Genomic DNA, 12,463 nt, shown 5'->3' on the forward strand with positions numbered 1-12,463 from the left:
GATCCCGGCAAGCTGAAAGCTGGTTTCTGGGGTTTTGTTTAGCTACTACATTTGCAACATAGTACATAGTTTCTTAGAGTTGCAACTCAGAGTCTGGCAAGTCAGGCGGGGAACGTTGGAGTCTGCAGTCACTGGAGTAAGCGAACCTCCCTGCTCGCTTCCAGCTGCCTGGCTGCCGGCCGCCATCTTGGCTGACAGTTAATTTGCATATCTCCCTGATTAGCCAATGGGAAGGGTAGCGGTCGTACGCCAATTACCATGTTTCTCTTTTATTAGTGTAGATGTGTACAAACAAAGAGCAATTTATAAATTCACATATTTTTTAAGAGTACAATTTTAAAAGGACAGATTTCTTCCTAGGAAGTTAACAATATGATATTAAGTGAAGTCCAAACAAACAGCCATCATCAGCAATACCATTTTAAAAAAGAGAAAATCAGGGCTTCAGAGGTTCTATGAAAAACCTGAAAATATACATACATAATTTCCTTAAGATTCTCAAAGAGGTTTATAACCAAAAAAAGTTAAGAAGTACTTGTCTACAGGAATATATCATTAAAGAGAAAGGCACCCAAAGACTAAACAAATGCCCCACAATAAGCAAAGAAATTTGAGACATGTATGTTCCCAATTTACAAATGGAAAAGCTACTGTAATTATACATCATATTGTAACCTAAGGCGTCTTTAGAATTTTTCTAAACATTTCCCTCACTTGTTACACTCATCTTAGATACACCTGTTCATATGTAAAGCTCCTCTCAGTTTTTTAAAAGTAGAATAATTTTTGGACAACTGCAGGGATTAGAATGCCTATAAAGAGAAAGCAAGGAAAGAAAATTTCAAGCTACCTGTTGTCCCACTGAGAATGCCTGGTTGTTGAACTGTTGAATAAATTCTCCTGCCATCTTGTCGGTATCATAAGGATTGGAGTCGATGCTTTTTTTCTGCAGGAAATCAATCTCGATGGTCATTGTGCCAACACATTGTTTGGTCTTGTCAAACGTATATAAGGACACTAGGGTAAAAAAAGTAAGCATTTTTAAAAATCACAGGGACACCAGATACTTGCTGTGTTCCAAGTAACAAAGTTTTGCCAAAATGAATCCTAACAGAACTTAACCAAAAGGGGGCTTTACAGCCCTAGCCGGTTTGGCTCAGTGGATAGAGCCCTGTGGGCTGAAGGGTCCCGGGTTCGATTCCGGTCAGGGGCATGTGCCCAGGTTGTGGGCTCGATCCCGGGTGGGGGCCGTGCAGGAGGTAGCCAATAGAAGAATCTCCCTCATCATTTATGTTTCTATCTCTCCCATGTAAAGAGAGGGGCTTTACATGGCTTTCATTAAGAGACACAGGCACAGATTTTAAAACATAGTAATAATCACTAGAGATGTTCTTCCCCATCCGAGTCAATTCCAACATACTGAACAACACTCTCCTTCTACTTTTATTCCTCCCTCACCCAACTCTTGTGGGGAAATCACAGCCACTCGCCACTTCCAAAAGGCCTCTGAATCTTCCTCAAAACAACAGTTTCATAGATCTAACCAATAATCTATATATATATAAAAAGCCAGAGACCGTAATGCCATCACGAACATAATGACCTAACAACCGGTCGCTATGACACCCACTGCGGCCAGCGAACGGGCCTGATCTAGGCCGGTTTGCCCCCAACACCCTGATCAGGGCGGCCAGGCTCCAATCAATCAGTGGCAGTGGCGACTGGCGAGCCGGTGGAAGGCAGACCTCTTGGTCCCTCTCCCCGCCGGTCCTCAGGCTCCGATTGATCAGGGATGGCTAACAGGGAAACCGGGTTGAGTGGCGCAGCGGGGACTGGCGAGCGGGTGGAAGGCAGACCTCTTGGTCCCTCCTCCCGGCCCTCAGGCTCCAATTGATAGGTGGTGGGGGCGGGGCAAAACTGGGGACTGGCAAATGGGCAGAACATGGCCCTGATCGCAAGCTAGGCCTAGGGACCCTAACCACGCACGATTTCATGTGCTGGGCCTCTAGTATGATTATAATGAATGTGCAATGACCTAACAACCAGTAACAGGAAATTGTACAGATCTCCAGAACTATGAGAAAATCATAAAGAAAATCTCCCTCAGGTAGCTAAAATATTTACCTACCTTCTATTTCTTGCCCAATAGAAAGTCCAGCCCATTTTCGCTGTAAAATAAAAGAGAAAAAAAATAGACACTTAAAGTCAAATCAATCAAAATTAGATAAATGAGGAATTTCCCTGAATTTCAGGAACACATTCAAAGACCAAAACATGGTATACTCTTTTATGTTGAATTGTCCCACAAACAGATATGTTGAAGTCTTCATCCTGGCACCTGTGAATGTGACTGTATTTGAAAATAAGCTCTTTGCACATGGAATCAAGTTAAGATGAGGTTATATCAAATTAGAATGGGTTCTAAGCCAAAATAACTGTTGTCCTTACAAGAAGAGAAGACACACAGATACATGGGTAGAAAGTCATGAGGCGAAGGAGGCAGAGACTGAAGTGATACATCTACCAGTCAAAGGACAACAAGGATGGCCAGCAACACCAGCAGCTAAGGATGGAACAGATTTTCCCGAGGGCCTTCAGAGAGAGTGTGGCATGCTGACACACTGATTTCAGACTTCCCGCCTCCAGAACCGTGAGAAGAAATTTCGGCTGTTGTCAGCCACCCAGTTCTTGGTATAACTTGTGACAGCAGTCTAGGAAACTTATGCACATCCATCCCAAAACACACAAAGCTTGCCCTTTTACAGTAAAGCCAGCACCACTGAGTAGATGCTCATTTGCGTAGTATAACTCTCCTGAAGCTCTTTGCAGCATCAGATAGTTCAGTATCTAAATGCACTGGGTTAGTTACACTGTTTGTGACAGTATCACAGAAAGAAAAACATTCAGTTCATAAAAACCAAATTAAAACTGGTCAGACAATGTATACTGAAACCCAAGCAGGGGTTCAAATCATTAGATGGCCACAGCTAGTCTCTGTGTACCAGCCAAAGGATTCTCAGGCATTTGCAGCCAGACTTCAGCTTCTCTCCAGGTCGAGAATGGTTACAATGGCAATAATGTATGGAGGCAGACCCAGATTGTGTTTAGGCAGGAATTCGGGACTGGCTTGGTATAGATTCAAAATTAGTAACCACTGATAACACTCCAAAGAACAGTGAGAAAAATAATTTTTGGCTGAAAATCAATAGTTTGTCTACTCATCTGAACATTGTGGATTTTGTGGTGGATAGCTAACAGGATGCTGAATTTTAAATGTGTACAACATTAAGTGCTCTCCCTTACATCATAGGTCACTCTCCCTCCTCTCTGCCCTTCACACCCCTCTTCTATAATATCCCATCCCACACACAGCCAACCTGAAATTTAGCAGCATGCTGGTTAAGCCCAGACTTGGGGTCACAGAGAAGCCATATTTAGGTTCTGCACTTCAATTCCAAAGACGGACTCAAAGTATGATAATAACAGTATCTATAGTATAGGGTTGTTTTAGAAGTAAGTGAGCAAATACATGCAAAAGTTACTTAGAATAATATCTGGCCTACAGTAAATGTTGGAGGGAAATTCTTTTTAACACCAAAAAGACAAGGAGAAATAGTCAGAAATCATGAGTAAATCACTGCTTATTAGAAAGAGGAGGGGTAGTATTTACAATGCTTAAGACTGTGAGATCAGCAGCATAAGCAAGGTAATAAGGAACAATAGAACACACACTAGTACCTGTGGTGCTCCTAGATTATGGATTATATGTCTGGAACAGTGCTAGGCAATTTTCCCTCTGCAGAATCCACCAACAGTTACAAATGTGATCGCTATCCTTCCAGTCATTACTGGAGCCCAGCAAGTTAGGTTGTAATTTGAGATAACAATTACTCATATCATATTCTTTAGTCTGACATCAATGCATTTAAAAATCACTATTAATAGGTGTCAATTTTATAAGTAAATGCTATTTTTATATCTGCTCTGTTACCCTGGAAGTTAACATTAAAATAACTTAGCACCTTATCTGAAAGCTAACTGATAATACTGCAGAATTTTTTTAAATTAGGAAAAAAAATCAAGGTAATAAAAGGCAGACACAGTAAAATTGGAAATTAAGGATATATCTTTAAATTCCCAGTATATTATCTAGATGTTTTTCTCCAGCGTGGAACAATAGTTATAGGAAGAGTGATGCTTGCTTTAAATGGATTGCTGCCTCCACAACCTGCAGGAATGGAAGAGAATAAATTAACACCTGAGTTACCTGAGGTAAGCTGAATGCAATGCTCCCTGGAACCACTGATGGATGGGTCCTCAGTGTAAATGTGTACCTGTGGCTGGGAGAGGTCCTCACAATCACATGCCTAAAAGACAGAAACACAGGCAGTACTCCATGTCAAAGGAGATAAAGAATACCATTTCCAAATGTGTTCATTTCCAACAACTGAGACTTGATGAGTACCAGGCGGGAAAATGGCATTATATGACAGTCCTGAAAGACTAGGAGCACAAATTTCATTTCTAAAATATGTGAGCCAGTCAAAATGTTTTCCAGGCATAAGGAACACCTTGAGCCAAACACACATCAAGCAGAATGAGGACCAAGTTCAAGAGAGTATATATCACTCAAAATATAAACTTCATTACATTTCCAGTTTACATAAACTGATAACCGTTTTTTTTTTCAGTTTACTTAAAACTGATAACAGTGATTTAGTCTTTAATATTAAGTAAAAACTATATGAATTTCCTCTCCTGAGAATTATTTCACCTCAAAATAGAATAAAGGGAGGAGAACCAAAGATAGAACCGGATATGGCAGTAAAAAAAAGTTAGTTTTCAGGACAAGTGTTTAAATCTCTTTGCAGACTTTCACAATAGGTTGAAGAAGTAATAACCTAAAAAGATGGTAAAAAATTTTTACAAAATATATCAGCTTTCATATACATATTAATATTTACTATTTCAAAGCATTTTATGCTAATTCACCCTGCTCAGAAGTTACCTATAAACAGATAAAATATAGTCCTTTCATGATAATCTTTTATACCAAGAAACTACCAAGAACTGTGTATGAGATAGAAGCTTCAAACTGTTATGTGCTATCTTTTTTAAATTACCTTTTAGAAAGCTATATTTTTTAATATTAATGGTTAATGTTTCCATACATATCAGTTTGCCACTAAAACACAAGTTCCTTATAACTACGATATTTTAAATACCCTCTTCATGAGCACAGTGAACATTTGACATATATAAAAGAATTCCATAAAAAAAATTCTCACACTGATTATCCATACTGCAGTTTATATGTGGAGAGTTCTGTGTTCAACTGAGCATCACAGAATTTTAGGACTGAAAACAATATTAATACAATCATGTACTACAGATCCTTATTCTGAAGCTGAAAAAACCACAGATTATTACCAATTCTAACTCTGAGAAACTCATGTATTTCACAGAAAAATTAAAAACAAACAAATAAAGGCTCAGTTAAAATCCTGCTTCTTGCCCTGATCGGTTTGGCTCAGTGGATAGAGCATCGGCCCGGGGACTGAAGGGTCCCGGGTTCGATTCCGGTCAAGCGCATGTACCTCGGTTGCAGACTCAATCCCCGGCCCTGGTTGGGGCACTTGAGGGAAGCCAGCTGATCGATGTGTCTCTCTCATCGATGTTTCTAACTCTCTATTCCTCTCCCTTCCTCTCTGTAAAAAATCAATAAAATATATTTTTTTTAAAAATCCTGCTTCTTTATTCCTTATCTCCCTAGTCTGCCTTCTGGTACAGCCCCTTACCTCTGTCAACCTGAGAAACATGGAGGGCACTGAACTTGGTAGCAGGGCCTGTAGAAGTTCTGGCAGTGGGGTGACATGAATCAGTTAAAATAAATGACAATTAAAAATGCTTATAAAGATTCTATATTGGTTGTGCATCTTCTAATTTTCATGCCTTTTAAATATCTTAGCATCACTGATCAAAATGGCTAATATTTACTGAGGACTTATTAATGTGCTAGGCACTGTCCTAAGTGCTTTATTTGTATAACTCAATCTTTACAATTATCATCATTCCCATTTTACAGATTGGGACAGAGACACAAAGATGGTAACTTACCCATGGTCACCAAGTTCATAATTGGCAGAGTCAGAATCTAAACTCAGACAACCTGACTTTGGAGCCAAAAAACCTAATGGCAATGCTATATATGATTCATATGACCAGTATGTTTAGTTCTGCTAGGAAAATTGATTTTTAAAAAAGTTATAAAAAGCAATATATGCTTTTAAAAATGTTATAGTTATGAAAGTTTAACACAGTTAAGACTGAAATACATAACTTTCTCATCTCTTCCATTTTCCAACTCAGCAAGAGGAATAAAAAATTATTCTCAAGTTAACTAAAAAATAAGGGCTCTCTAGAACTTTCTAAAATACCATCTAGCAGGTATTTCTTCTAGCAGGTTAGAAGAAAAACAAAGTTAGGTACTCACTGGCCAGACTGGAAATCTTTTTCATTCACAACTGCACAGTTGGTTAAAGATAATTCATCTGTAGGACATCTCGCAGCTTGCATACTCTATAAAAAGAAATGATTAGGAAAATGAAATTATCTTTTATAACCTTAAAGATAGTTTATGCCTTCCTGTCCTCTACTCCTCATCACCTGTTGTAAACACCTATTGTTTTTACTCCCAGCACCCCTTCCTTTGTGATAATAGCAAACCCTTCCTTTGAAAAACTGTTCCTTCCTCATTACACATGCTTTTGTGGGTGTGCCAATCACAGCACACATAGGGCCACATAGAGTCCTATTCCACCCATGGGGCCTTATGTAGACCTGGAATAAAAGAAAGGAATTCTCCCTTGCCTCACCACCACACGGAGGAGGAGTTTCTGCTCTAAGAATAAACCTATCACAAAGAAAGCAAAGGTAACAGAGACACAAATAAAACCTTGAAACAGAGACCTGACAACCAAGTTAAAGTCCTTGAGTCCTGAACGTTGGTTATAAGCCAATAAATTCTCTTTTTTGCTCAAGCTTATTTGAATTGGTTTTCCACCTCTTCAAAGAGAAGAATTTTAACTGATTCAAACACAATGAAGTAGATTCAATAAGTTTGATAAAGTGTATCATGAAAAGTATCTATACTAATAAAAGGGTAATATGCTAATTAGACCAGACATCTTCCGGACATCCATCTGGACATCCTTCCAGACAAAGACACGGTGGCCCACGGTGGCGGGGGCCGAGGCAGAAGCGGTTAGGCGTGACCAGGCCGGCAGGGGAGGGCAGTTAGGGGCGACCAGGCAGTTAGGAGCCAGCAGTCCCGGATTACGAGAGGGATGTCCGACTGCAGGTTTAGCGGGATTGGGCCTAAACCGGCAGTCGGACATCCCCCGAGGGGTCCTGGATTGGAGAGGGTTTAGGCCGGACTGAGGGACCCCCCCCAACCCCTATGCATGAATTTCGTGCACCAGAACTCTAGTAGTTTTATAAGAGATCCCAAGTGGCTCTAAGCCATGTCTCTTACAGATTGAGAAAAACCAAATTCCAAATATCTCCCAACAAAGATAATTACAGGGTTACATTTTTTAAAAACAGGGCATAACAATCTTTTGATCAACAGTGACTAGCAAAACATTCCTCCATATAATGTATTTATTAACCATTATATATATAATGTATAATGTATATATTTATTATATATACATTATATATAATGTATATATACATTATATATAATGTATTTATAACCCTCCACCGTTCTCTCAGGTTTCCTAGTTAGTGAAATATGGCACTCGTAGTCAGTCTTTTATAACTACAGTGCCCATTCTTCAAACTTCAAGCCAAAGCTGATTCTTCTTAACTTTGTCTCCCAAACACAAATTTATAGAGGAAAACAAATTACTTTTTGCTTCGCTTTTGTTTTAACTAAAGGCTAGTTTCGATAGTTATCCCAGTTGTCTAGAGCAGTGGTCTCTAAAGTGGGATATGTGTACCTCAAGTTTGTCTGGTAATCCAAGTATCAAAACAAACTGAATAGGTGTATCACAAAATATTAAACCAAGAATTTAAAGAATAATGAAGCTATGACTTTACTTTCTGTATTATTAATAAATAAAAGAAAATTGAGAATATATTTTTCATCTTTAGCTCATCCTTTTTATTTTGATATGTGTTTTATATATATTTATAAACTATTAGAGGATAAGTTATAAATATATATACATATAAATGATCAATATATTTTTTACTTACGGGATTCATGATAAACTGTTTGGAAATCACTAATTTAGAACATGAGATGAATAAAGTCTAGGTCATAAGTTTGATTTCTGAATGAGACAGTATTTTTGTCCACGGACACAATTTGACCAGTCATCTGACAAAAATATACCCAGCCTTTTAGTTTCCCACCTACCCTGGGGTCTCTTTCACCTACAAGACATTACCATTTCTTTAAATCAACATTTCATTGAAGAAAAACATACGTACAGAAAAATATATACATTGTAAATGTTTGGTTTAATGGATTTCTACAAAGTGAACACACCCAAGGTAACCAACACCCAGTTGAAGAAAGACATTACCAGCATTCCATACTGCCCAGCTCTCCCCCACCCCCATCACTAGATTTTTGCCCCCAACCACAGATAACTACTATCTTGTTTCTATCACCAGATAAAAACCTTAGATGAGTTTTGCCTGTCGTTGAAAATTTTATATGTAAAGTGGAATCATACGTCATGTATTATTCCTGTCTGACTTCTACCCTTCAATATTATGATTGTGAGACTCATCCATGTTGTGGCAATAGTTCACTCATTTTCATTTATCTTATAATATATAATTATAGTAACATACCACCATTATGTATCCATTTAAGTTGTTTCTAGTTTTTAATTATGAATCCTGTTGCTATTAACATGTTTGTACATGTCTTTTGAATGATATCTGTATGCATTTCTATTGAATATATTCCCACCTCACCCCACCCAGCCTCCAGTAGAACAGCTGGGTCATAAACATCCATATGTTCAGCCTAAGGAGTTTTGTCTAAGGTATACAATGTGGTGTTTTGATATAAGTATACCTTGTGCAATGATTACCACAATGAAGTTACATAGTTACCATTTTGTGTGTGTGTGTGTGTGTGCCCACGTGTGCATGGTGAGAACACTTAATATCTGTTCTTTCAGCAAATTTCAAGTATACAATATGTTATTAACTATAGTTACCATACTATCTAGCATTTCAATTGTTTCTAAGGGCGGTTTAGTCAGGGTACCAAATCTACTATATGCAAAAAATAACTACACTTTCTTAAATGTTTGAAAATTGGATATAGGTGAAGGTATTAAAAGGAAGAAAAGGCATTAAATGAAAATCTGGAAATAACAAGGTTGAGTAAACATTTGGGAAGAAATCTGGAAAAAAACATCTTCAACAAGTTATAAGGAACTAAATGGGAGAGCTCAAAATGCTATTAATGGTTCTCCATTTTAGCATACATCAGAATCACCTAGAGAACACTTAAAAGAGATTGCAGGGGTCCTGGCTGGTGTGGCTCAGTTGGCTAGAACGTCATCCTGTGCACCAAAAGGTTGCTGGTCCAATTCCTGGTTAGGACACATACCTAGGTTGTGGGTTCAATCCCCAGTAGGGGCAGATATGAAAGGCAACCTACTGATGCTTTTTTCATACATCAATGCTTCTCTTTCTCTCTCTCTCTCTCTCTGTACCCTATTCTGGAGAGGGGGAGGGAGAGGGGAAAGAGAAGGAGGGGAGGGGGAGAAGAAGGAGGGGAGAGGAGGGGGAAGGGGAAGAGGTGAGGGATGGGGAGGGGATGGGAGGGGAGGGGAGGGGAGAGGGAGACTGCACGGGCCTTACTTCAGAGCTTCTAATTTAATCAGCCTGGGGTGGGGCCTGAGAACTTGCATTTTGAACAAGTTCTCAGGTGATGTTAATTAGCTGGTCTGCAATCTCCACTTTGAGAATCATTGTACTAAGGAGAAATAAACTTCATAAAAAAACAAATACTGACAGCTTCATTTCCTTCTACAATAGAAGAGAAAAATGTGGAAAAGAGGCTTCAGTAATGCTTAGTCCATTTCATCATTTAACTTGGTAAATATAATTAAGTTTATTTTGATTCTTAATTAGTAGTAAATTGATTAGAAGGGTATATATACAAAAAGCAGTTATCAGGCTCAATATCTGCAGGTGAAGAAAAGACTGTATTGGAGTCCAGCAGCTGTTAAAGTTATATCTATACTATCTTATTAATGATGTAGATAACAGAATAAACAACAGTGGAGTATTCAATAGCTTGGCAGAGAACATAACATTAAAATTCAAACTGAAGACACTGTCCAAAATGATTAAGGTATTCAGAAATACATATTCATTCATTCATTAAAAGATCATCAATACTTCCATGCCAGGCTCTGTTCTAAACAGTGGGAACTGTCTTTATCCTCTCACAAAATTTTGTTAATATTATTCTCTAGGAGAAAAGTAACTAGGATAACTAACATTTTAAAATCCCCTAACACAGATGTTCTTTGGAAGACCCAGAATTAGTGATAATTACTATATTCATTACTTGTCTAACCAAGTAGGAAAATGTTCACATGCACCTAACACTAAAAACACCTTACAATTTAAAAAATCCACCAGTGAAACCCTAAATACTCTTTGTTAAAATGTTAGATTTCAAAAATGATGTTATTTCTTTTTCTTTTTATAAGCAAAAATTTAGAGTCACAGAGGTAGGAAAAGTGAGTCAGCTGGGTGTGGGCTCAGGAAACAAGTTACAGAGGCAAAAGAAGGGCCTTTGGAGCTTAGGAGAAAGAGGAAGAGCAAGGAAAACTCATCTGGGGGAAAGAGGGCGAGGAAAGGTGTAGGCAGGCTCTATAGAGCAGCTGCTGATAGGTTCTTGTTTTAAATTAATCATTTTCCCATTTTATTACCAAAGATCTATATGGTTAGTACAAAATACATCAGAACTTTAGCACTTCATTCTAAATTTAGCAAAGCACCAAAATACCCTGCATTACTCATAAACAGCTGATGCAAATTCATTTGGTTTCAAATCTATAGAGCACAAAGTTGTCACTTTTTGGCTTAACGTCAAAATGAAAAATCAGCCCAGCCGGTGTAGCTCAGTGGTTGATCGTCAACCTATGAACCACAAAGTCACGGCTCGATTCCCAGTCAGGGGCGTGCAGGAGGCAGCCAATCAATGATTCTCTCTCATCATTGATGTTTCTCTCTCTCTCCCTCTTACTCTCTGAAATCAATAAAAAATATTTTTAAATGAAAAAGTAAATCAAAATCAATAGCAACAGATAAAGATAACTTAAATTTAAAGATAAAAATGTTTTTAATGAAGAAGGATTAAGTGGCTCCTAAAATTTATTTTAAAAAAAGGGCCAAGAGCCCTGGCCTGTGTGGCTTAATTGGTTGAAGTGTCATCCCAGGTACCAGAAAGTCATGGGCACATACCTGGGTTGTGGGTTCAATCCCACCCTTCCTCTTTTTCTAAAATTAACTTAAATAAAGAAAAAGAAAAAGGACCAAGAAATGCCAAATAAAGAAAAATAAGGAGCAGGCTTACCCTGCCAGACAGCAAGAATAATTTTAAAGCTATGTAATTGTAGAGAAGGACAATATAGTCAATAAGCTATCCTATCTCATAAAAGACAAAGATGCAAATTGACTGTACCTTCGCTACGCCCACCAGCCAATCAGAGTGATATGCAAATTAACCGCCAACAAAGATGGCGGCTAATTTGCATACTGCGGGCAGGGTGGGACAGCGGGAGCCGCCATCCAGGCCCCTGTGTGTGCCCCGGGCGGTGAGGCTCAGGCGGGAGCAGTGATCGCGGGGGCCCCGCACCATGCCCCGGCCAGCGGGGCTCAAGTGGGTGTGGTGATCACGGGGGCCTGCTCCATGTGTGCCCGGGCCAGCGGGGCTCAGGCAGTGCTGTCAGCGAAGCGGGACTAGGGATTGGCGAATGGGCGCAAGGCAGACCTCCTGGTCCTTCCCCCCAGCCAGCAGGCTCCTATCAATCTTCAGTTTCTACTGAAAGGAATGTGGCACCTCCACTGCGCAGCCTCCCAGGACTCGGACTTGCAGGCTCTGGAGTGGAGACTTCAACAAGGACTTCAGCGCCTGCTCAGGGGAAAAACCACCACCTCCCTACTCCACAGCTGCTTCTGTGTCTGCAAGAAACTGCACATGCTCCTCCCTGTGAGATGGGCAGGGCCAGAGCCTGAGTTGAGCAGTTCCAGGATAGCGATAGCTGCTGGACCAGTGCAGGGATGGAGGGAGGAACGGCGGGGAAGGAGCAAGGGGGAAGCCCTGGCTCCCTGCTCCTCCTCCCACAGGCATGGCCCTTGCTGCTGTTATGATAAAAGGAGTTGTGTTTTCCTAACTCTGTCTGGGTAAAGGAAA

At 39.5% G+C, this 12,463-nt stretch overlaps 1 protein-coding gene across 1 annotated transcript in view; it reads right to left on the reverse strand.

Moving 5' to 3' along the window:
* The window catches only part of NSF (N-ethylmaleimide-sensitive factor), a 126,075-nt gene that overhangs the window by 99,346 nt on the left and 14,266 nt on the right, over positions 1-12,463 (reverse strand). The window contains exons 2-5 of the mRNA XM_005858705.2: positions 6,494-6,579; positions 4,268-4,367; positions 2,129-2,168; positions 851-1,017 (exon numbers count right to left, since the gene is read on the reverse strand). Of these exons, the coding sequence (XP_005858767.1) occupies positions 851-1,017; positions 2,129-2,168; positions 4,268-4,367; positions 6,494-6,579 (393 nt within the window). The remainder of the gene's footprint in view (positions 1-850; positions 1,018-2,128; positions 2,169-4,267; positions 4,368-6,493; positions 6,580-12,463) is intronic.

This window comes from Myotis brandtii, unplaced genomic scaffold (genome assembly GCF_000412655.1).
Source record: "Myotis brandtii unplaced genomic scaffold, ASM41265v1 scaffold120, whole genome shotgun sequence".
In the NCBI taxonomy this organism is placed as follows: domain Eukaryota; kingdom Metazoa; phylum Chordata; class Mammalia; order Chiroptera; family Vespertilionidae; genus Myotis; species Myotis brandtii.